This window comes from Pomacea canaliculata, linkage group LG2 (genome assembly GCF_003073045.1).
Source record: "Pomacea canaliculata isolate SZHN2017 linkage group LG2, ASM307304v1, whole genome shotgun sequence".
Classification (NCBI taxonomy): Eukaryota; Metazoa; Mollusca; class Gastropoda; order Architaenioglossa; family Ampullariidae; genus Pomacea; species Pomacea canaliculata.
Genome location: NC_037591.1, coordinates 1,411,215 through 1,433,218, shown reverse-complemented (window position 1 = coordinate 1,433,218; position 22,004 = coordinate 1,411,215). Strand labels below are relative to the sequence as shown.

General features: G+C 40.0%; 1 protein-coding gene across 5 annotated transcripts in view; it reads right to left on the bottom strand.

Moving 5' to 3' along the window:
• Positions 1–22,004, bottom strand: part of LOC112556631 (chromodomain-helicase-DNA-binding protein 5-like) — a 30,409-nt gene that overhangs the window by 5,592 nt on the left and 2,813 nt on the right. For 2 of the 5 annotated variants that reach the window (XM_025225799.1, XM_025225801.1), the window contains exons 2-29: positions 15,981–16,099; positions 14,998–15,388; positions 14,608–14,756; positions 14,185–14,394; positions 13,821–13,964; positions 13,209–13,385; positions 12,776–12,886; positions 12,427–12,504; positions 11,953–12,146; positions 10,971–11,102; positions 10,491–10,635; positions 10,068–10,259; positions 9,463–9,801; positions 8,991–9,112; positions 8,676–8,849; positions 8,399–8,537; positions 8,102–8,233; positions 7,845–7,962; positions 7,602–7,726; positions 7,194–7,425; positions 6,613–6,770; positions 5,390–5,621; positions 5,043–5,099; positions 4,716–4,792; positions 3,701–3,792; positions 3,221–3,407; positions 2,234–2,620; positions 202–340 (exon numbers count right to left, since the gene is read on the bottom strand). In XM_025225799.1, coding sequence (XP_025081584.1) covers positions 202–340; positions 2,234–2,620; positions 3,221–3,407; positions 3,701–3,792; positions 4,716–4,792; positions 5,043–5,099; positions 5,390–5,621; positions 6,613–6,770; positions 7,194–7,425; positions 7,602–7,726; positions 7,845–7,962; positions 8,102–8,233; positions 8,399–8,537; positions 8,676–8,849; positions 8,991–9,112; positions 9,463–9,801; positions 10,068–10,259; positions 10,491–10,635; positions 10,971–11,102; positions 11,953–12,146; positions 12,427–12,504; positions 12,776–12,886; positions 13,209–13,385; positions 13,821–13,964; positions 14,185–14,394; positions 14,608–14,756; positions 14,998–15,388; positions 15,981–16,099 — 4,752 coding nt within the window. The remainder of the gene's footprint in view (positions 1–201; positions 341–2,233; positions 2,621–3,220; positions 3,408–3,700; positions 3,793–4,715; positions 4,793–5,042; positions 5,100–5,389; positions 5,622–6,612; positions 6,771–7,193; positions 7,426–7,601; positions 7,727–7,844; positions 7,963–8,101; positions 8,234–8,398; positions 8,538–8,675; positions 8,850–8,990; positions 9,113–9,462; positions 9,802–10,067; positions 10,260–10,490; positions 10,636–10,970; positions 11,103–11,952; positions 12,147–12,426; positions 12,505–12,775; positions 12,887–13,208; positions 13,386–13,820; positions 13,965–14,184; positions 14,395–14,607; positions 14,757–14,997; positions 15,389–15,980; positions 16,100–22,004) is intronic. The other 3 variants (XM_025225803.1, XM_025225802.1, XM_025225804.1) reach the window with 3 other exon arrangements.

Here is a 22,004-nt window from a genome sequence, read left to right as displayed (position 1 = left end):
ACATCAACTTCATCATCTCAGTCTCTCTCAGGTTCAACCATGCCTCCAGCATGCAGAGAAAAAAAAACTACAGAGCCAAAAAAAAGCTGTCATATGGAGATTTACTTCACAGAAAAGAAAATAAGTTGGCAGATTGTCAAGACACAAACACGTGCATGCACACACACAGAGGTGTCATATTATAGCAATCTTGAGGCTCACCTGCAGTCTTGACCTTGATATCCTCACCCTCCTTTTCCCCCTCAACTTCCATAGGCTCCTCCTTCACTGTGACTTTCTCCTCCTCCTCTGCCTTAGCATCCTTCTTGTCTTCTGACATATTATCCCCTTTCTCTGAGGACTGTGAAACATCCAAATGAAGTCAAGTCTTGCTTCAGTTAAATGCAACAGCCAAATTTAAAAAAAAGTAAACTCCCTACAGATTAACCCTGGCAGACTTCTTTTTATTAAAATGCTTGTTCATACACCTGTCACTTTTAGCTCTTTAGGATCTTGTTATCTGTTTAAAGTGTAGCAGAAGAGCTTGTTTGTGTACTAACAGAACTGCTTGCTTGTAACAGTGTGTACTGCTGACAGAACTTCCCCCCCCCCCCAAATTTCCCTTAGCTTGGACATCTGCGAGATCACCACGTAGGCAAGGCAGGTAACCTTGGAGTGTGTGATATAGCACACACGTTTTCTAGCATAGTGGGCAAAATCATTCTCTGTACCTCATCCCTGCAGTGTGAGGGATCATTTCTTCCTTTCCCTTATTAGGAGTGCAGGAGAAGTACCACTGTATTGTGCAGGTGTTCTGGTTCACTGTCAAGTGGCTCATGTACCTCAATATCCCACCTATTTAGTTTCCCTTATTTCCAGCATTGAAAAAGTACCACTGAACAGCGTAGGTGTTCTGATCTACTGTAAAGTGGCTCAAGTACTTTGAAATACTGCCCTTTTAGTTTCTCCTATTTTGAGTGTGGGAGAAGTATCATTGCACCACGTAGGTGTTCTGGTCTTCTGTCAAGGACCCCTCCAAATCCCCTTTCTCTTTCCTTAGTTGTCAGTAACATAGGAAGAATGGGGCATTAGAAGAGGTAGGTAGATTTAGCAGTACAGGAGTTAGGTAGGTGTAGAATAGGATGGAACTGGTATGCATGTGTAAATAAATCCCTTTTAAATTTTTATACCTCTTTGTATGTGTGCGTCTCAGCTGTGTATATAGTCCTTGGGCAAATGAAACTTGCATTATGATAAAATTGCGAATGAAAGCAGTTGTGGAACATCAGCCCACATAATAATCATCATAAATGCATGATTTGCATAGCATGCTTGTAAGGAGAGTGCTCCTATCACTTGAGACAAGAACAAGACATGGACAACACACAAAGGAAGAGATGAAAAACAAATAAAAAAAATAAAGAAAATGCAAAGAGTAATCAGGTAAGAAGAACGAAGAGTGTTGTGATTTAACAGAGGAAGATGAGTAGGATTTAATCAACAATAAACAGGAAAGGAGGTTGAAAAAAGGAGTAGCATTCTGTGGACTGTTGTAAAGAGTAAAGCTCAAGGAAGAGGTGTGTCTTCAGTGCACATCAAAACAATTCTGTGGTGGATAGGTGGCCAACACTGGCTGGGCAGGGGAAAAAGGATGTAAGTATATGACTTGAGTAAGAACCAATCTTATCCAAAGCTGAAGGACGCATTGAAGAGAAACTTTTGGAAAAGGCAGGATCTCTTCTGAATTCCAAGGTCAGCTAAATGTGGGTGTGTTATAGATGGCAGGAAAAAAAGAACATGAGGTAATACACTAGATAGCACACCTCATGAGTAAGAGCTAGAATTTTAGTGGAAATTTTTTTTGGCAATGTACATCCTCTACCCTGGACTGATTGGTGCTAAGGCTTTAGGAGCCCAGACTAACCGATGGTCCAGCCATAGTGTTTAGTTAGCCATGAAAAAATAGCAGCCAGGTTACAATATCAGATTGATGGCTATATATAAAAGCACAACTGAACAGATCTAAACAAATGCTCTAGGCATGGTCAGTATATATTTGAATTAGCTAATCAAAGCAGACTTACCACACAAGAGAATGCTGTATCTGTGTTATTTAAAGGAGCTGTAATGACTGAGGAAAATACATTCAGCATGTTTGCACAACTATTTGTGTAGTCTCCACAAAGAGAATGTTGTATCTGTGCTACTTATTACTATTGGTGTAGTCCTCACAAAGCAGTCAATGAATAATTACCTCCCTGTCTTCCTTGTTCTCTCCTTTATCCTCGGAGGCTTTCTCACATTCAACTTTGTTTTCTTCATCTTTCTTTTCCTCTTCTTCCTTCTTTTCAGCGTCATCCTTAGCCTCTGCTGTCTTCTCCTCCTGTGCATCATCCTTCTTGTCTCCCTTGTCACTTCCATCCTTCTTGTCTCCCTTGTCAGCTCCCTCTTTAGGTTTGGCCTCTTCCCCCTCCTTCTCCTCCCCTTCTTTCCCCACCTCCCCCTCTCTGCTGACCTCTCCCTTGCCTCCCTTGGTTGACTCAGCTTTGGCAGCACTGTCCTTCTTCAATCTGTCCACTGCTTCGGATGCTCTCAGGTATGGCATGCTGTGTGTGCCATTAATGGCTTCAAACTCCTGCACCTGCATTTACATCATATTCTATGTCATGTGCCTGAAGAGGATGTGGGGAGGAACTGATCATTATATGTCTCAAAAAAATGATACTGATCTCATCTTCTCATTCCTCTTTTTCCTACCAAATACATCAAACACAGGTGACACAAGACCTGCACGTCTAAAGTAAGCGGAACCGCAGTGACTTCTGTAAGCCAACTGCTCAGTGTCTGCGTCTTTCAGAAGTCATTTGTCATTCGGTGACATCATAGTAAGATCTGAATTAAAGGCAGGCTGGACAATAGGAAAGAAGATTTAAGAGAGAAAATATGGACTGTTTCTTGAAACTCCACTCATGTTATGATACATTCATGTGCAGAAGTAAAAATCACTCTCTTATTTTATTCCCGAATCTGTTAAACTCTTGTAAATGCATATGTTTAGCTGTCTGTCTGCCTGACAATTTTTTGGGATTTGTGGCATTTACACCCTGTAATTACTGACATATGCTTACATACATTATTTTAATATTTTACTCTGGTTTTTCCATCCACTTCTGTCATTTGTAGGTCTTAAATTAAAAAAGACAGTCCAAATGATTAATAAGAAGAGCCAAACATGTTTCACCTTTTTCCTTACAAGCGACATAATGCCAATTCTGGTCAGGACGTGCTGGCGTGACAAACCCTCTCGTGGAACTCCATCAGCAAATGTTTCTGCATTGTCTGCTCCTGGCTCACACAGATGTCGCATGAAAAGCGAGACGTAGGCCTTGAACACTTTTTCTGTCTTGCCACGGAGATCACGCACCAACCTAAATCCAGACACACCACTAGTGACCACAAATGACAGGCCTTGACAAATAATGCAACAAGGAACACACATCTGTCAATCAGATAGGTGGAACTGTTATCAGTAGGTGACACTAACGAAGACAGCCCACAAGTCCCGTGATAAACGAACCACAATTCTCTGCAAAACGTGGTGGCTGCGACATCTTAAAACTACTTCAGCCAGATGATATTTTCACATAGTATAAGTAAACAAAATAGATGTTTCTGTCAATCAAAATCAGGTCCTACAAAGCAAGCCACAAAATGTGCATACCATTGTGAGTTGAATGCATCTTGAGGTGGCATTCCCCAGCGCATCACAGCATTCAGGAAAGCCTTCCTCTGTCTAGCATTGAATCCAAGAACCTGAAGCAAATTGTATTCTATGATATGTTTATAAATCTAAAGCAAGTTTCATTCTATGACAAGCAAAAACTTCAGTCCACCCAAAACATGTAATATGGAAGCAAAATACTTTTGTCAAATCATCTGTGAATCTATGTATTCTATCCTCCACTAATATATGGGGCTTTTGACCAAATAAGATAATGTCACAAATTCTACAGCAATAGCAGATAATGTAAGACCGTGCCTTTGAACAGTCCACAACGCTCTTCTGACCATTCCATTCACAGTCTGTTACTGTTGTCTGCCTGCTTATGACCACAACTCACTGCAAATGTGGTTCATGAGCAAGGACAGACCACTTTTATAGTTTTTATGTCCTCTCATTAGGAGCATCCAGTTTGAAACAGCATTTTACTTTTTGACTTGCTGTGATGGGGCCACCATTAGCATGAAAACTCTTTAACGCAATCCTGACACAAACCCTGGATTGAGATGTACCTCTCAAAAGGTATTAATTTCTGCTTGTCAAAAAATGCCACTTAAGAACTATAAAAGATAGTAAGACCCAGCATTAGCAGATCTTATTTCTAGCTGAGCACAATTTAATTTTTTATTACTGCTTTCAATGAAAATAATTACCATAATCTTTATATGAATTTGTAACATAATTTTCATAATTGAATTATAGCTCATAGAATCATTTGAATATCATATCAGTTCTGAATTAAAAATGTTAGCAACAACAGGATGTCAAGAAAAACTACTAACAAAAGGCGGATTAAGCCTTTGAGTGCAGCAGTTTCTTGCCTGTTAGTATGGGTAAACTCTGCTTAAAACACATCAAAACTAAAAGGCGAGCTCTCTTCTGAACTGACATCATACAAGTGTTAACAGAATTGAAAGCAGGCATTTTTATTCCCAAAGGTTTTGCAAATTCTTACCTCAATTTGTCCATTGACTCTGGCCAGCAAAGGCGGAAGGGGTCGGTCTTTCTCATTTCCACGCCGACGACTGCGGCCTGATCGAACAAAATCTGTTTTTTAGGGCCACTATTACAATGCAAACACGGAAAAACTATTTGAATAATAACTCATGGTATAAGATCTGAAGAGAGTGAAAAGAAAGAATAAAAATAGTTGTCACTTGAGAGTTTATTTAGCATGGAATTTGTCACAAACAGCAGCATCTTCCACTACTGATAAATTTACCACAAGCTAAATGTTCAAAACTATCTGAAAAATTTTATAATCTTGCAAAAGTTGTTTTACTTCGTGTCTGATCTCCATCTTTGTTCTCCTCAAAATCATCATCATCTTCTTCGTGGCCTGCAATTAAAGGATAATCATGAAGATATCTGACAAAGAAGTGTATGCTTCATTTGAAGACATACACACACTGTATCTAAAATCTAAAAAGCAAGCAGTGTTGTGAAGCAGAGTGGAACACAAAAAGATTAATGTTGTATATACACCAATTATCAGCTGAAAAAATAAATAGCATAAACAAAACCAGACATTCTTTACAAGTTACAATAATTCGTAAAGAAAAGTGATGCATATATCTGGCAATGGATGTACACACCACGTCTACAAGAACACCAATGCACTTGACTCACCAGAATTACTGAAATCCGAGTCAAAGTCCGAGAGGTTCTCCTTCCATGTGTCATCGTCATGTCCATTCATAGCATCATTGTAATTAACCTGTTTGCGGATACGTTTCCCCTTGCCCAGCGTACGTGCCAAGTCCTCCTGCTGCTGTTCGTAGTGATGTCGCAGCAGCTTCTCCCAATATGCGGGGTCTGCATGTTCTGCCTCTTGTTTCAGGATCTCAGTTTCTGGCTCTTCCTGCAGTATGCAAGAGATGCTTAACATCTGAGATCTCACAGAAATCAGTCTATCATACCTAATCAGTGCTTGCCACAAGAGTTCTGTTTTAATAATAATAGACCCAAGATTTGTATAGCGCATATTCACACTCCTAAGGAGCATGCTTAAGAAGAACAAATAACTTATGAACTATAGAAAGATAAACAACAGTAGCAATGATGAATATAATCCAACAAACAAAAAACAGAAATGCAAAGAGAAACCAATAAGGACTGAGAGTATTGTGATTTTGTGAAAGGAGATGAGCAAGGAAGAAGCAATATGTGGAAAAGTGGGGAAGGGTGTGACAAAGGATTAACACTGTCCATTGTTTCGCTGCACAGTAACTAAAAGCCCTATGTTGTTTTGGTGACAGGAATAGCTAGGAGATGGTTGTCAAATGAAGAGCGGAGTAATCTGGGATGTAAGGTAAGTTCAGAGAAATAATCAGGGCAGGAGCCAGCAAAGAAATTAAAACACAGCAGGGACAGTTGATACTGGATACAAGAATGGATAGGTAGCCAGTGCAGAAAACAAAAGAGAGAGGTGACATGGTCCTGTTTCCTGGCTTTAAGAACCAGATGTGCAGTTCTGTACTTTCTGGAGTTTGTGAATGAGGTATGAGGGGCAGCCAGAAAAGCAAGGAGTTGCAGTAATCAAGAGAGAAAAACGCACAGACAAGAGTGTTGGTAGCATGTGTAGTGAGAATGTGACAGATGGCACTGATCTCATGTAGCTCATAATACGCAGACAGACAGCATCTATTGCTGGCCACTACTGTTAGCCATGCTATTAACTGCACTCATAATGCTGCTTGATGTCATTCACTAGTATCCATAGCAGTATCATCAATCCCTGGCAGCACATCACACCTCTTTTCACTCTGTTCTGTCCCTTCTCTCTCATTATAACTGCAGGAGGGTAGGGACTACAAGAATGGGTGGGGTGGAGGAAAGAGAATATTTCTCACCTCATCTTCGCCCTCCTTCATCTGATAGGAGGCCACTTTAAAGGAGTCGAGGTACTCATTCATGGCCATCTCCTTCTCCTCTTGTCCCACCTGACTGCGGTCCAGCAGTTGGGACACAGACTTGTCATCATACACAATACGATCTTCAGATGCTAACCCTGAACACAGAAAGTTATTGCCTATTAGTCTAAAAATAGGATTAAGCACCAAGGGTTTGCACAAAAACGTGGTTATTAAATCACTAACATGTTAGCATTTTTTAACTTGTAGTTCATTAACAATATTAAAAAGCGCTCATTTCAACATTTTTACCTGGACTAGATTTAAATTTTGGGATCCATCAAACCCACTTTTTTGCACCTCACTTCTCCACTACTACAATAAGAGGTTCGGTGTCCCATCAACCTCTGCATCAATAGGCAATGGCATATGGGTATTATTTTAACTTGTGATTCAGATTGTGTCAAAATGAGTCCTCTTGTGAAATAACTTTGAGCAAAAAGGTTCATTTACCACCTCTACACTTGACAAAACTGCTCCTTTATTTCTCATCATATTCATAATATCTGTCCCTATCTTACCTTCACCCTCCTCTTTGAAGAGCTCTTCTGTTCCAAACTTGAGAATGTCATCCATCTCCTTCTTGGACATCTGGCCTCCTTTGTTGCCCAGGCCAGGACGCACTACCAGGTGGGTTAACATCATCTTCTTCTTGGCCACCTGTGTGATTCGCTCTTCCACAGATGCACGAGTGACAAAGCGATAAATCATCACCTTGTTGGCCTGTCCGATTCGGTGGGCTCGGCTAAAGGCCTGGAAACACCAGCAGGGTATGTCCCATAGAAAATCCAGATAACAAGAAGTGGGGGTTTAACTTCATAGTAAATCATACAGTGAGAATAGCTCCAAGCATGAATAGACAACAGCTTTACTAAATTTACTGTAGCATGGACAAAACAGCTCAAATTGGATGATGGAAGCATTAATACCTGAATGTCATTGTGGGGGTTCCAGTCTGAGTCATAGATGATGACAGTGTCAGCGGTGGCCAAATTGATGCCAAGGCCACCAGCTCTTGTTGACAGCAGAAAGCAAAATGCCTGAGAGTCCTTTGCTGTCAGAAAAGTCACAGCAGCTCAGCATCACCACCAAAACTCATAAATTAAAATTATACCATTCAAAGTTTTCACCCACGTGTTACAGGTACAAATATGTAAATAAGAAAAACTTACAATTAAACCTGTCTATAGCTTCCTGCCTCTGAGATCCAGTCACGCCACCATCAATACGCTCATATTTGTAGCCCTCTGCTTCCATGAAATCCTCTAAGATGTCCAACATTCTTGTCATCTGTCAAGAACAATATACTGTTTAGAATATCTCCACACACACACACACGCCTGTCATGAGAAATGCACGTCTTTGCTTTGATACATGACATCACAGAAAGTAGTCATAGTGGTGATGAAAATTCTGCACAAGAGATTACCTGTGAAAAGATGAGAACTCGGTGATCAGACTGTCGCAGCTGTCTCAACATCTTGCACAATAGCTCCAGCTTGCCACAAGCCTTGATGAGGGCCGAGCCTTCAAAGGCATTATTAGCTGTGCGTGGGGCCTCCTGTCATGAGGACAAATTAAAGGAGAAAGATAAAAATAAAGTGACTAAATATATTGTTCAATATAAATCTGAAATCTAAAGTTAAAGAAGAGATATGCAATGTACTTGTGGTCTGATCAGTAATGGTAATAGTTAAAATGCTTGCGTAAAACTAATCATGCTCACATTGGCAGCCACTGGGAACAAATATGGATGGTTGCAGCACTTCTTAAGATCCATCATAATATTCAGCAAAGACACCTGGTTACCACCTTTGGCATTTAGGGCATCAAAGTTCCTTGTCAAGATGTACTTGTAGTATTTCCTGCAAGACAAATTATAGACCTTTGAGATGCATTCCTTTTTCTCTCAAGTCTTTGTGATTCAAGCCAGACAAGAAACAAGTTGTTCCGTATGCAGTATTTTCATAAATGTCAGTCAACAACTGGCAACTACCACTCACTTTTGCATGCTGCTGAGTTCTACTCGGACAATAAATTCAGACTTGGAGGGCATGTTCTTCAGTACGTCTGACTTGAGACGTCTCAGTAGATGAGGGCCTAACAGGTCATGGAGTTTCTTAACCTGTTCTTCTTTAGAGATGTCTGCAAATTCATCCAGGAATCCTTGTAGGTCACTGCACAAAAGAATAAGAAGTGGGTACATCAGATGAAGTGACCAGACAGTAAGCCAATATGCTGTGTGATGGTACTGACAATGAAATTTTGCTGGTTCAAAAAAGAAGTCAGGCTACGTACAGACAAACAACTGCACTAACTTGAAATTATCTGGTGCCAGGAAGTTAAGAAGATGGAAAAGTTCCTCCAGGTTGTTCTGCAAGGGGGTTCCAGTCAGGAGAACTTTATACCCAATCTTGTAGTTTTGCAGGATACGGAAAAACTGCCAAAATAACAAACAAACATAAAAGCCACCAATATTCAGATGCAACAACTTTTGTGTCTCTGACATAGCTGAGTATATGGTTCTAGCTATCAATTAGGGTTGTTGTAAAAGCTTACTCGCTGTCTAAATTCCTGAGGTCACTGTGTTAATCCAGGGGCCAAAGACACACCATAAAATGCCTACTTTGCTAAGTATGTAGAATCTACAACGCATTACTAACTTGAACAATAGTATTTAAATATTTACTTTTTTGGCATCTTCCACAAGCTGGAAAGGAAAACAAGTGAGTTTTGCAAAGTCCTTAAGAGATAGAATGAGACTGCCATGAAAGGCCCACAGCCACACACCTTTGACTGGTTGTTCTTCAGCCTGTGAGCCTCGTCAACCACCAGCACAGCCCAGTCCAAGGAGCCCAGGCAGGCTGCATCAATGCTGATAAGTTCATATGATGTTAGCAGCACATGGAACTTTACATTACTACCCTGCTTCATCCGCGTGGCCCTAGGACCTCCTCGCACTGCACCCTCATCAAACGAGAATTCATGCTCTCTGATGACAGTGCGACTGTCCTTGTCTCCCACGTAGGTTACAACATAAAGCTCCGGGGCCCACAGCTCAAATTCTCGCTCCCAGTTAATGATTGTGGATAAGGGGGCACTCACTAAAAATGGGCCTTTGCAGTGACCCTGTAAAAAGAACAAACAGGAAATGACTCAAAATCATGCACCTGGCCCATGCAAAATAGCAATTTACAAAAGTTCTTATATGTAGAACTTGAAAAGATTTTTTTCCCCTTGTAGACAGATATGTGAATGTATTCTTCACAAAAGAATAAAAAGTTACACCCCATAATAAAAGATAAGCTGCAAAGTAAATACAATTTATCATGTGTTTATTATCTGCACTTGGAAAAGTTTTCCACCCTGCTAACCCACCAAGCTGCAGAGCTCACCTCTTTGTACAAGGAGTACAGGAATGTGATGGTCTGGATTGTTTTACCCAGGCCCATCTCATCTGCCAAAATGATGTCTGTCCCATTAGCCCAGGAATAACGCATCCAGTTCAGACCCTCCAGCTGGTAAGGATGTAATGTACAGCCAGTGTCATCCAGGTAATTTGGCTGGCGCTCCAATTGTTTGCGTAGCTGCAAAGAAAATAGGAAATCAATATGGTAATAATCATTCCACATATGTTGCATTCAAGATAGTGGATTTAAAAAAATGTTCTCCTGGACCATAACCCTTAAAACAGAATTTGTATGTCAGATCCCCAGAGTACATTAATTTGACAGGCTTTTTACCAAGACTGGGCTATGTTATGGCACACCGTGATTACAGCTAGATAAGCCAACAGATGTCCCCAAATGATGACTCACGTCTGTTGTTGGGAAAGCTGGCGGCAGCTTGTTGACAACCTCCTCCTCTCTCTCCTTGCTCTTCTTCTCCTTCTTGCTGCTCTTGTTCTTCTTCCCCTTGGAAGCTGGCTTGTCAGCATCGGTGGTTGAGCCGTACATGATTAGCCTGCAATACACACCAGCATTATTTCACTGCTTTTCTCCGTTCACTTATTTTCAGACAATGTGTCATATATGACACTTAAAAAGGTAAAAGTATCACAGCCTAGGAGTTATAGATTCACTGTATCTAGAAAACTGTATATGGATGGTACAGCTTTCTTTTCTACTTCTTTACTCCTCTCATCTGGTGACTGTCAGGTGTTGTGAGTGAAAGTTTTTAAATTACTGGCACGTGAGCCTCAAACCCTCTGCCTTGCCATGAAATGCACTAGCAGCATGGCAACTACACCTTCCTTCTACTATGTAACATATCTTCATTTAATGAAAATAAAGACTAACCTGAGATTCTCGTAGTTCTCAACATGCTGCTTCATACTAGCAATATCAGCATCATCATGTTCCCATGTGGCTTGGTCATAGGGTAAGTCGCGCCATTTACAAAGATACCACAAAGAACCATCCTTCTGTCTCCTGAAACACAAGCATGGAATTGAAATAAGGATAACTAAGCTGTTTGTTGTTCTACAGGTACAAGTAATACATGCTAACAGTATTCCTATGTAGAGAGTAATGTTCCTTTGCCTGATTGGCTAGAGGAGGGCTGCACTCTTTTTTTGTCTTATTCCTGGATCTTCACTGACTTTGGTGTCTCCTGTTGCTCTGAGCTTTTTGTTACACTGGATTTTCCAGTAAGTTTCCTCCTGTAAACCACTTCTTCTGCTAATAGTCTCTGCAAACCATCTTGTCTGCTATTTTTTTCTTGATGGGATTACTTGTCTCCATTTCTCCCAATGATAACTTTCTGTTTCTGATTATGGACCATGCAATTTTCCCATTTTCTTGTCTTCTATGTGCTTTGTCACTATCTTTACTGTCGATAAGATTTTGGATCTGCACATGTACATGACGTCGACTGCTTCCCTGATGATGAATGTTTATTCTGCCTCATTCGCCATGGATTTTACTACTACATCCTTGGTTCCAGAACAGATGACCAAGTGTCATTGTGAAGCATTTTGAGACTGCCTTAATGGATGGGAAAGGCCCTATGAAATTAATGTTATTTTTTAATGTGACATGACAATGACATCATTCAGATTCAGGAAACATTCACGACAGCATAAAGACTAGGCAAGGTTTACACAGCTTATCACTGACAGGAGGAACAGTAAGCCTACCCCAGCGATATCAATAAGTAATATATCTTCGTGGCTAGAAACTTCACAACATCAAAAAACAGGTCAAAAACTAAAAAAGTGCAAATGACAAGCTCAGCAGTAAAAGCAAAGGGCAAAGCTCACAGTTGCTCTGCAAAACGTACGTATGGTTGATAATGCGATGGATTTCCAGCCACTCCGGACGAACACCATAGCGGTAGAAGCGTTCCTCTAGGTTATGAGGGTCTTCATCTTTCAGCTTGTCTTTGTAGCTGCTGCCGTCCTCCAGTGGTGGTGGTTCATCCATGTCCACTCGCCGGATGTAGTTGCGGTACATGGCTGGGTGATACACATCCAGCTGCAAAATGTAACAATCACTCCACATCTCATTTCTCATGGTCACCATAAACAGAACATCAGGACACTAGAACTAATGTAACAATCAAACAAGATATAACGATCTTTCTAAATTTCACTCCTCATGGTCATCACAAATAGAATATCAAAACACTAGCATATTGAGATTTTTAGCTGTAGAATGTATGCATACACCCTCACAAATATACACACTTTTTAAAAATATAACACAAAAGGTAAAGGGTAAAACCTATAGAAAGAAAAAAGTGCTAACTACTGACCGCAAGTTCTGAGATCCAGTCACAGTGCCAATAGGACATATCCTGCCACTTGACAAAAAATTCTCGTTGTTGCTTATTCTGCACAAAACATGCAAATTCCACCTTCAGCACTCCAGTTGCCACTGGCATTGTTTCTGTTTCGGCACAATCTTTACACATCATCACAACAACAGATTTTAATCAATGATTAACACATTGTAACTTTTACAATCTTATTTATTCTCTTTATTTGCTGTTTGAATTTTGCCCGGCTAGCAAGGAGTACCTGAACTCCTGCTACCCAAAAGTCTCTTATTAATGAAATGATTCAGTCCTAACTTAACGAAAGAAGGTCCTGAGTCCTACTCACTGTCTTCTTGATGCTTTCATGGTGTGTGTGGTCCAGCTCATCTGCATTTTCTGGTGGTTTAGCCCACCGCCAGGTGAGGATTTTGGCCACTTTGCCTTTTAGTGGTGGACACTGTAAAATGTTTAAAGCTTTTCATGCAGCTGGGCAGCACCTCTGTGTGCTGAAAGTGACTTCAGGGACTAATCTTCATTCACCACTTATAAAAATCCAGGTTACCTACCCCTTCCATCCCTTCATTTCTAAAAAAATCCCATTCTGATATAAATGACTTCCAAAAGAGACTGGGATCGTTCTGCATTGATCGTAAAAAAAAAAACAGTATCGCGCTCTCCTTGTTTTTTCCAGAAGTTTTGCTTGAAACATAGTTCTAAGAGATGTTTAGTCCTCTCCCCCCACCAACTCAAAGAGCCGATATAGTAAGTCATTATCATACATCACATCTTGGGCAGTGCCACTCGCCATCTGGAATGGTCTTAAGCGGTGGATTGAGACAATGTGTGTGATAGGCTGACGGACATGAATCGCAGCATAGCAGTTCCCCTCCATCCTTGCACACACGACAGAACTCCATGTGATCATCTTCCTCTTGTTCTTGAATGCCCTCCCCTTCCTGCATTGAGGTAATGGCCACATAATTAAAAACTGTTATTTTATCAGAACGCAGCAAATACTGTGTATAAAACTGACAGTGACTATGACATACTATTCTAAACTATATGGTAATGTAAGGACAACCAAAGTTTGCTTTTTGAAAATAAATTTGGATATTTTTGAGTTTATTAACACTATACTTAAAAAAAAAAAACCTGAATGCTACTTACATCTATGGACTAACAGCACACAGCAGCAGTCACTTCTACATAGTAATAATTTAAAAATATGTTTATTGCAAGTTTCAAGGTGTTAAGAATGCTGCAAAACACAACAAGCCCACTATGAAACAGCAGGCTTGTGCAGCTAACAGTGATATTTGCATTTCTATACATGTCACACACCAAAACATGACACATATTAATGATAATGACACACAACACATAACACTCACACAATGGGGACAGCTCCATTTGCCTTCCGGAGCCTCTTCTAGCTCTGGTTCCAGACAAACCAGGTGGTAAGCCCGAGGACATGTGTCACAGAGAATTATTTCACCACCCTGCTGGCACACTTCGCAGTAGTCCTGGTGCTCTGTCTGTCATAACACACAAGGCGTGTTTCGTGACACATTTTCGTGACTTTAGCATTTTGTGAAAAACAGACACACAGCATATTCAAGAAGGTAAACCAGATTGTAAACATTTCACCTTATTTTTTAAACAGTTACTATCTACAACACCTAACGCACCAAATAACATATGAATAAATAGAAACAGAACCAAAAAACCAAAAAGGAAATGAAACACAAGTCTTACTTCATAGCCTTCAGCATCAGGGTCATTGGGAAACTTGTTGGTCATCTTTGTCTTCTTCTTACGGTGACCCTGACCCTTCCCTCTCTTGGTGCGCTTTCGTGGTGGAGCACTGGCAGCCTCTGCCTTCTCAGCCTCCTTCAGAATAGAAGCTTCTTCCAACTGTCGCTCAAACTCCTCATCACTGGTGTTATAGCCCCCCTCATCTTCATCCTGCAACAAGCCAACCACATTATTTGTATCTTGTACATGCACCTACTGTAGCCTAAAACATAGAATCTATCAATTATTGAAGCAATTCCCACAAACAGGATATGTTTCAAACCATGTACATAACCAACTTCTAGGTCTACTAAACCTCCAGTAAGAGAACAAGCAGCAAAGTTTCAAATTTTGTGGATATCTGCTGATGAAAGCAGCACTCACAGAGCTTGCCTTCTTCTTCTTGCGTTTTTTGGTGATCTTTATTTTCAAGGGTGCAACTGCTTTCTTGCCTTTTCCTTTCTTGGCTTTAGTTGATTTGCTGCCCTCATCAGCTTCTGTGTCAGCATCTGCATCATCATCATCTTCTCCTCCTGAAGAAGGAAGGTGAAATTATGAGCCACACAACACCTTTCACTCTTCCTCATACTGTCAACATAAAGGCTACCAAACGCTGCATGTAAAACTGATAATGGCATTACTGATCTAATTTCAACAGGTTTACAGAAAGTTTGTACATGCACACACACAAACACAAATGCAATGGAAGTCAAAATCATTGTTGTATACATCATACACATAAGGACAAACTGGATGTCAAGACAAAGTATCTACCTCTCACAGATGTGGCCGGGGAGTCAGCAGCTGTGCTGGAAACAAAAAGAGGTGCTACAGTTTCTGTTCTCTCTGAGCTCCCTTTAAAGGGGTTGTTGGCAACAAACTCCCGCCATTTAGCACCAAGCAAGACCACAAGCTTGGACTGGGCAATCTTAGGATTGTCTTTAGAAATAAGTGGTCGCACATGCTGGGAGAAAAGTTTGTAGTTTGTGATGTTGCGATAGTCTTCCTCTGTGAACTTAATGTCTGTGTTTTTTAGGTTAAATTCTTGGCAAATGTCACCGGAACTCTTTTGCTCTGGGCCTTTCATCGGCCGCTTCTTTTTTTCTTTAAGGGTGATCTCAAAAGATCTATCATCATCATCTGTGCCGCCTCCAAAATCACTCTCCTGAAAAATGAATAAAACTTATAGGTATAAATTGCTCCAGCACTCACTGCAAGAAAAATATGTCCACAAAAAAGGCTAAAAAAAGACCATCTACTTTCATCATACTTTACATGATAACAATATGCTTATTCAGCACATCATATTCCAAAACACTTATCATGCTTGACAAAATATACTGAAACTCTTCCCTAGCTCTATGGTCTCCTTCCATGTGGAGTGCTAACAGCAGCCATCATCATCACTAACCTTTGAGCTGTGGGCTAAAGCTTACACACATGGACATGAAAGAAATGACTGTCAAATGTGGAAAACAAAAATTTCTTATCTTGTACAAAACATATCACCCTGTAGACAATAGGCATTGTGCTGTAAAGACAGTGCACACTTGTTCACGTTGAACATTTCTGTATGTCCACAACCTCATACAGACATCAAGTGTCTAGCATCACACCAAAGTATCCCCCATCTTCACAGATTTGTACCAGTACATTCCTCATCTCCACAGATCAGAGCTAACCCAGTGTGTACCTCCTCTTCCCATATTAATGTTAACTCAGTACATACCTCTTCACAGATTAATGCTAGTACATACCTCCTCTTCACTGTGACGTCTTTTCTTTTTCTTAGACTTTTTCTTTTTTTCACTTCCATCCTTTGTTTTCCTTTTCCTTCCCCTCTTCTCTGTTTGTTGCTCCTCCACCATCTCTTCATCTGAGGCATCATCATCATCATCATCATCATCATCATCCCAACATACAAAATATAACTGCCACATCCCCCCCCCCACCCTATGAAAAGAACAAAATATTCAAACATAACTCAAAGGTTTACTAGAATGTAAGAGAAAACAGCTTTAAGTTTTAACACTTTAAAAATACGAAGAAATGCTTAAATACTGTCATTAGTTCAATAGCTTAATTTTTTTTTAAAAAAGAGAACATCATCTTTGACACTGCACTTGCCTTAGCAGCATTCAAATGCAGTGATGCAAAAGCCATTATGAGAAATAGGGATATGTGTTAATTAGTCAGGTTTAAAGTAGCTCTTGATTTTGACAGCAGCATCACAAGTGAGAATCTCCATGTGTTAAGATTCATGTTTTCGTGAAGGCAATGAATCTGCTCACATTTGAGGAATCAGTAACTTGAACCAAATAAACCTTTTTGAAAATATCTGCACCTGGAAAACTTGCATACCAAAAAAACCTCCCACAGTAAATAATATGAAAAAAACACAAAGGAAATAAGATATGGCAATAGCCAACCAAACTAACCAAACAGGCATACATTATGATGAGACTGATGTGAGCACCCAATGGAGCCAAATAATGGTACGACCAGGGCTTCTGCTTACGCAAAAAATTGCGTACAGAACACATTAAAAGTTCGGAGGACCCCTTCAATTTTCGTCAATGGGGTCCTAGGGGACCCCTTCAAATTTGGGCGAACAACAGATACAAAATGGGTAACTGTAGTGTCTGACATCGTAGCCCAATCTATTGTTGTCGTCTGCTACAAGGTGAGAGTAACTTCCCTTGCTCTGAGTTTTTTCCCTTACCGGGAAGAGTTCCATCATGGACATGTATAGGGGAGCTACGTTCATGGTTCCATTAAATCATTGTCTCAGAAACGGAAAGAAAGTGAGCACTTCAAGTACAGTGAGCATAAGCTCATCACAGATGCTTGCACAGGCTTCATGGCACAGAAATCTCTCCGTTTCTAACTAGACATTACAGTGCTTTGTGTGCCTGTTGATTTGTTGGTGTTGTGGTTTTTTTCACAGTGTAAAGGGACCCCTAAGAGTTAGCCTGGGACCCCTTAGAAATCTGAAGAAGGGGTCCAAAGAATTTAGACTTAGCAGAAGCCCTGGGTACGACCAACAAGGAAGACAAGAAGTCATGATGTGCTCCCCACATTTCACTTACTCAACCATGTCTTGCTATAACAGCAGGTATTTGAAAGAAATTGGCACATACTCCCAAATGTTCATCAGAGAAGCAGGGCTGACAATGTGGCCACTGGTTGTCATACAGTTAACATATACCAATAGACTTGCAAGATAGTATCTAGAGTAGCAACAGGTTTGCAAGAGCAATCATAAAGCCCCATCCACACACAAAAAACCCAACTCAGCTTTCAATTTAGCTTCATCACAAAAACTGATCATAGACTTGCCACCTTCAGTAGATGATTACACCAATAAACACTGCTGCCATACATGACAAAGCTGTGCTTCCTGTAGGTGAGCTGGTGAATATACATACAAGACTACTTTTTCTGCCCCACTTCTTTTATTCCTTTTTCTGTGCTTTTTTTAAAAAAGAATATTTATGCATGATGATATTAATATGCAGTTAACTGCCTTGAAATTTGTTAGGAAAAAACAGCACCAACTTGACAAACTAGAAATAAACATGCCAAATAGTGTACACACACAGTGTATATATGCATATGTATACATTCACAATTCTCACAGTGTGAACATTTTCACAACATAATTTAAAGCTTCATTCTAATACTGCAATAGTCCAATAACCCAAACTCTTCAAATATATTATTAAATAATCTACATGCTGGTGACTGAGTTTTGACTATGTACTGCACTTGCAGTTCAAGCTGCTGCTAGTCAAAATATGATTTGACATTTATGGCAAACCAAGACATCTTACACTAACAGCTTTAAAAGTGCTTATAGTTGATTTACTTTAGCAAATGACAATCACATGCCACTGATACGATCTTTTGCAATGTGTAATCTCCATGACATTTGAAGGTATGGAAACAACTTTATTTTGTTAATCAGTCATGTGTATTTACACAATTTTATTTGATTGGAAGATTCTTGCAAAGACTTTGGTCGGAATGAGCATTTATTCTTCTGGTCCAACATAGGCTCCTTTTTAACTGTGAGACATGAACCAGTAGGGTCGATCGCCAGCCCTCGAAAGTTTGTGCTAATTCAAATATTCTTTTTTTTCAAATCTCTCAAACATTTAAGGCTGTGATGTGACAGGGTGTTGCACTTGTGTGTTTTAAGATTGTTATATGTAGAATGATTGTAGATTTTCTGTATGAGGAGATGGAATATTCTTCTCACGTAGCATATTTGTAGGGCAAAAATTGTCGGGAAAATAGAAAGTCTGAATGAGAGACTGTAAGGGATTACCAGCATTCATTTTGTCAGTGTGATACCTGTGGCCGAAAAAGTATTAGGAATTATATTCAGTGTCGATGTGTATCACATTTTCTTGTAGCATCTGACAACTACTCATACAGCATTTTGTGGCAGGATCATTAGGGGAGATGCCGATGCTAAGAGTGAATAGAATTCATGTTGCTTCACAAAAGGAAAAATGCATTTAAGTCTATGAGATTTCCCCATTTTTTGAACAGAGATTAGGCGTTTTATATAACAAGATTGATATATTGCGTTTTTGGAGATGCCCATATATGGAAGGAATTGCCGTTTAAGTTTAAGACAGCTGTGTTCAGGAAAAGCTGACAATTTACTGAGTTTAATTCTTAGGGATCCCTACTGGATGTCCTAAGATTATGAGGGGAGACCCTGTTATTTGACTGTATCATGTACTACATGTCCACTATTTTGGGGTACTGAAATGTTTTTATATTGCTCTAATTGCAAGGCAAACAACTGTTGTTTTTTCATCTTTTAGTTCTTCTTTTTATTCCTTTGTGCCCCCAGTGGAGCATAGGGCTGCAGCTACATCATGCCATTGGATCCGGTTCTGAGCGTCCCTTTCCAGTTCAATGTCGCCAGCTGCCTCAGCCTCGCTGTGGACTCATGTCTGTCTAGGTCTCCCAACCCTGCACCGTACCTGTGAGTTTCAGCCCAGAGCTTGTCTCGCTAAATTGTCAGCCAGCTTTCGCAGGGTGTGAATGGTCCAGCCCCACTTATGCTTCCTGATGTCTTGGCTGGCTGGTTTTCGATTGGTTCTCTCCCACAGGTCTGTATTGGAGATCTTCTTGGGCCATCTGATGTTGAGGATGTGGCGCAGACATCTGTTGACAAATGTCTGAATCTTCTTGGTGATAGTGTTTGTCACATGCCATGTCTCAGATCCATACAGAAGAACTGACTTTACGTTTGCGTTGAAGATGCGGATCTTGGTGTGTATAAAGCCTTGGAATTCCAGACAGGCAGGATATGGAAGTCTGGCTTTATTTGGCTTCTTACATCTTCATCTGCACCTCCATCTTTGCTAACTATGCTGCCAAGGTAGGTGAAGCCGTCAGTCTCTGTAATACATTCCCCATGTAGTTGGAGTGGGGTTTCTTGTTTGTCATTGATCTGCATTACCTTCGTCTTCTTGATGTTGATAGTCAGGCCAGTCATCGATGCTTCTTCTGAGAGATGAGTGAGCTTTGTCTGTGCATGTTGCTGCTTGTGGGACAAAAGGTTGATGTCATCCGCAGCAAAGTCAATATCCTCAAGTTGAATGGTGAAGGTCCACTGTACGCCCGTGCTGCTGTTAGAGGTTGTTCTTCTCATGATCCAATCTATGACGATCGTCTTTGAGTTCATACTCCAGTTTTATCTTTAGTTCTGGTTTTTCAATTAACATTGTAAGAAAATACTTTGATTTCAGGAAATAAAAACCCTGCAAAGGTAAACCTATGACTCTTGTGCTGCCACTCCAACAAACCTTGCACTCAAGTTAGGGCCCGCTACAAGTGAAAACAACTGTGCAACATATTAAGACTCAGTGCTCAATGCACTAAGTACAAAATATACCTGTTAGTCTTAAAGATGTAGGCTTTATAAAAGGTGGTTTTATATAAATTGTAATGCTAGTGGGCTACCGACTTGTGTATACAGTACACTCCATGTCAGATGCTGACAGCTTTAAAGTAAGAGGGCAAAAAATGGTAAATTGCAAGCACTCACCTATCAATGATGATCTAGTAGACCCCCAATCAACGATTCAAACAAGTAAAAAAAAAAATGCTTATTTTTATTTCCCCTGAGGTCACAACTAATGGTGTCGTATATCAGTGTGCATGTGTGCAATACAGAATGTAATTCTAATGTTTTTAAGATCAGACTAAATACTAAATCATATCCAACCTGTCAAATTTGCAAATTAATATGTTGAATGTATACAATTCACCTTATAAAACAGTATTCATACACTATGTTTATCACACCAGACTGCCTGCAAGCAAGCAGTCAAACCAAGGATAAGTACAAAGACTGTGATCTCTATTAAAGTAAATTAAGGGAGCATTCCTATACTCCAGCCATACTTCACACAGTCCATTGTCGGCAACATTTACGAGAGGCATGGATCACTTACCTTTGCCCGCCCCTGCTGCTAAAAAAGAAAGCAGTATGTAATACCAAAGCTATACATGTTTTTTTGATGAATACACATAGAAACTAACATGCATTTTTTGACTTGGTTACATTTTGATCACTGATATAAAATTTCTTCCTAATTTCTGACTCACTTATATGATGACATCAGGAAAATGCAGGCTTTCGCTATGACTGATCTATCTTGCATAATGGGTGGTGCATCTCCAAGAAGAAGAATAAGTATGCAGGATTTTAAACTTCGCCCTATTTTAACACAGCAAGACCAGTAAGTTCATAAAGTTTGAATCAGACCATCTCTAAATGGATGAAAAGCACCAGACACTTTAAGAACATTTCTGACTGACTGCAGTTCAATAACTGAGAAAAACAAATGTCCCAAAAATAAAGAAGAACAAGCAGAAAAGTAACTGAGCGAACTTCAGCTTTACTGTGGGAACTAAATTTTTTTCCTCACTATGAAAAAGTTGCAACAATAAGACCCAAACATACTTTGTGGAATTTTCTTTTCTTTTTTATTTTGAGGTCTAAGTTGGGGAGAGGTGAACAAAATAGTAGAATTTTATGACAAAACAAAATTCAGTCTCAATGCAAAATCATTCCTACTCTCATAAGAAAACTGACACTGATGACCTTCTCTTTCTTCATCCTGTTTCTATTGTTCTGTGGTCATTATCTTAATAATAAGAAGCATTCATCTCTACCAACCGCTTTCCTGGAAAAGGTATACCTTATTTTTAATATCAATTGAAATTATCAGGGCTTCTTGTACTTTGTATGCCTCAGATTAACCATTAAATGTTTAACAACAAATGTGAAAAGAGCAATAGCTTCCATGGTATGCAGTGAAAGGACATACAACGAATGAGAGCTGATCAACAATCATGACCAAGAAACAACTCTGTGACATTCAAATTGAGCAATGCTGTGGCCAAAGCACACACAAAGCATGCAGCAATTCTACTAAAAGCTCTACAAGGACAGAGGCATCACACAGATTACTCTAGTCCTTATCTACAGACTCTTTCAGCACCACAAGGCTCCGTTAGTTTTAAACGGCTCCATCTTCCAACACTCGTGAGCACCAAAATAAAAAAATGGGTTGGCAGTGAGTACCTATCACACTCGAAATGATGGGGGTTTTTTTTTTCTGTCTCAGTCTTAACGATGTACTATAATCACATTCTTAAGTTCATACATGATCCTGTCCACTCACAAAGCTGAAGAAGCAAACACTTAATGATTTAAAGCTGAGAACAAAGATCCTGCAAAGAAACACTCC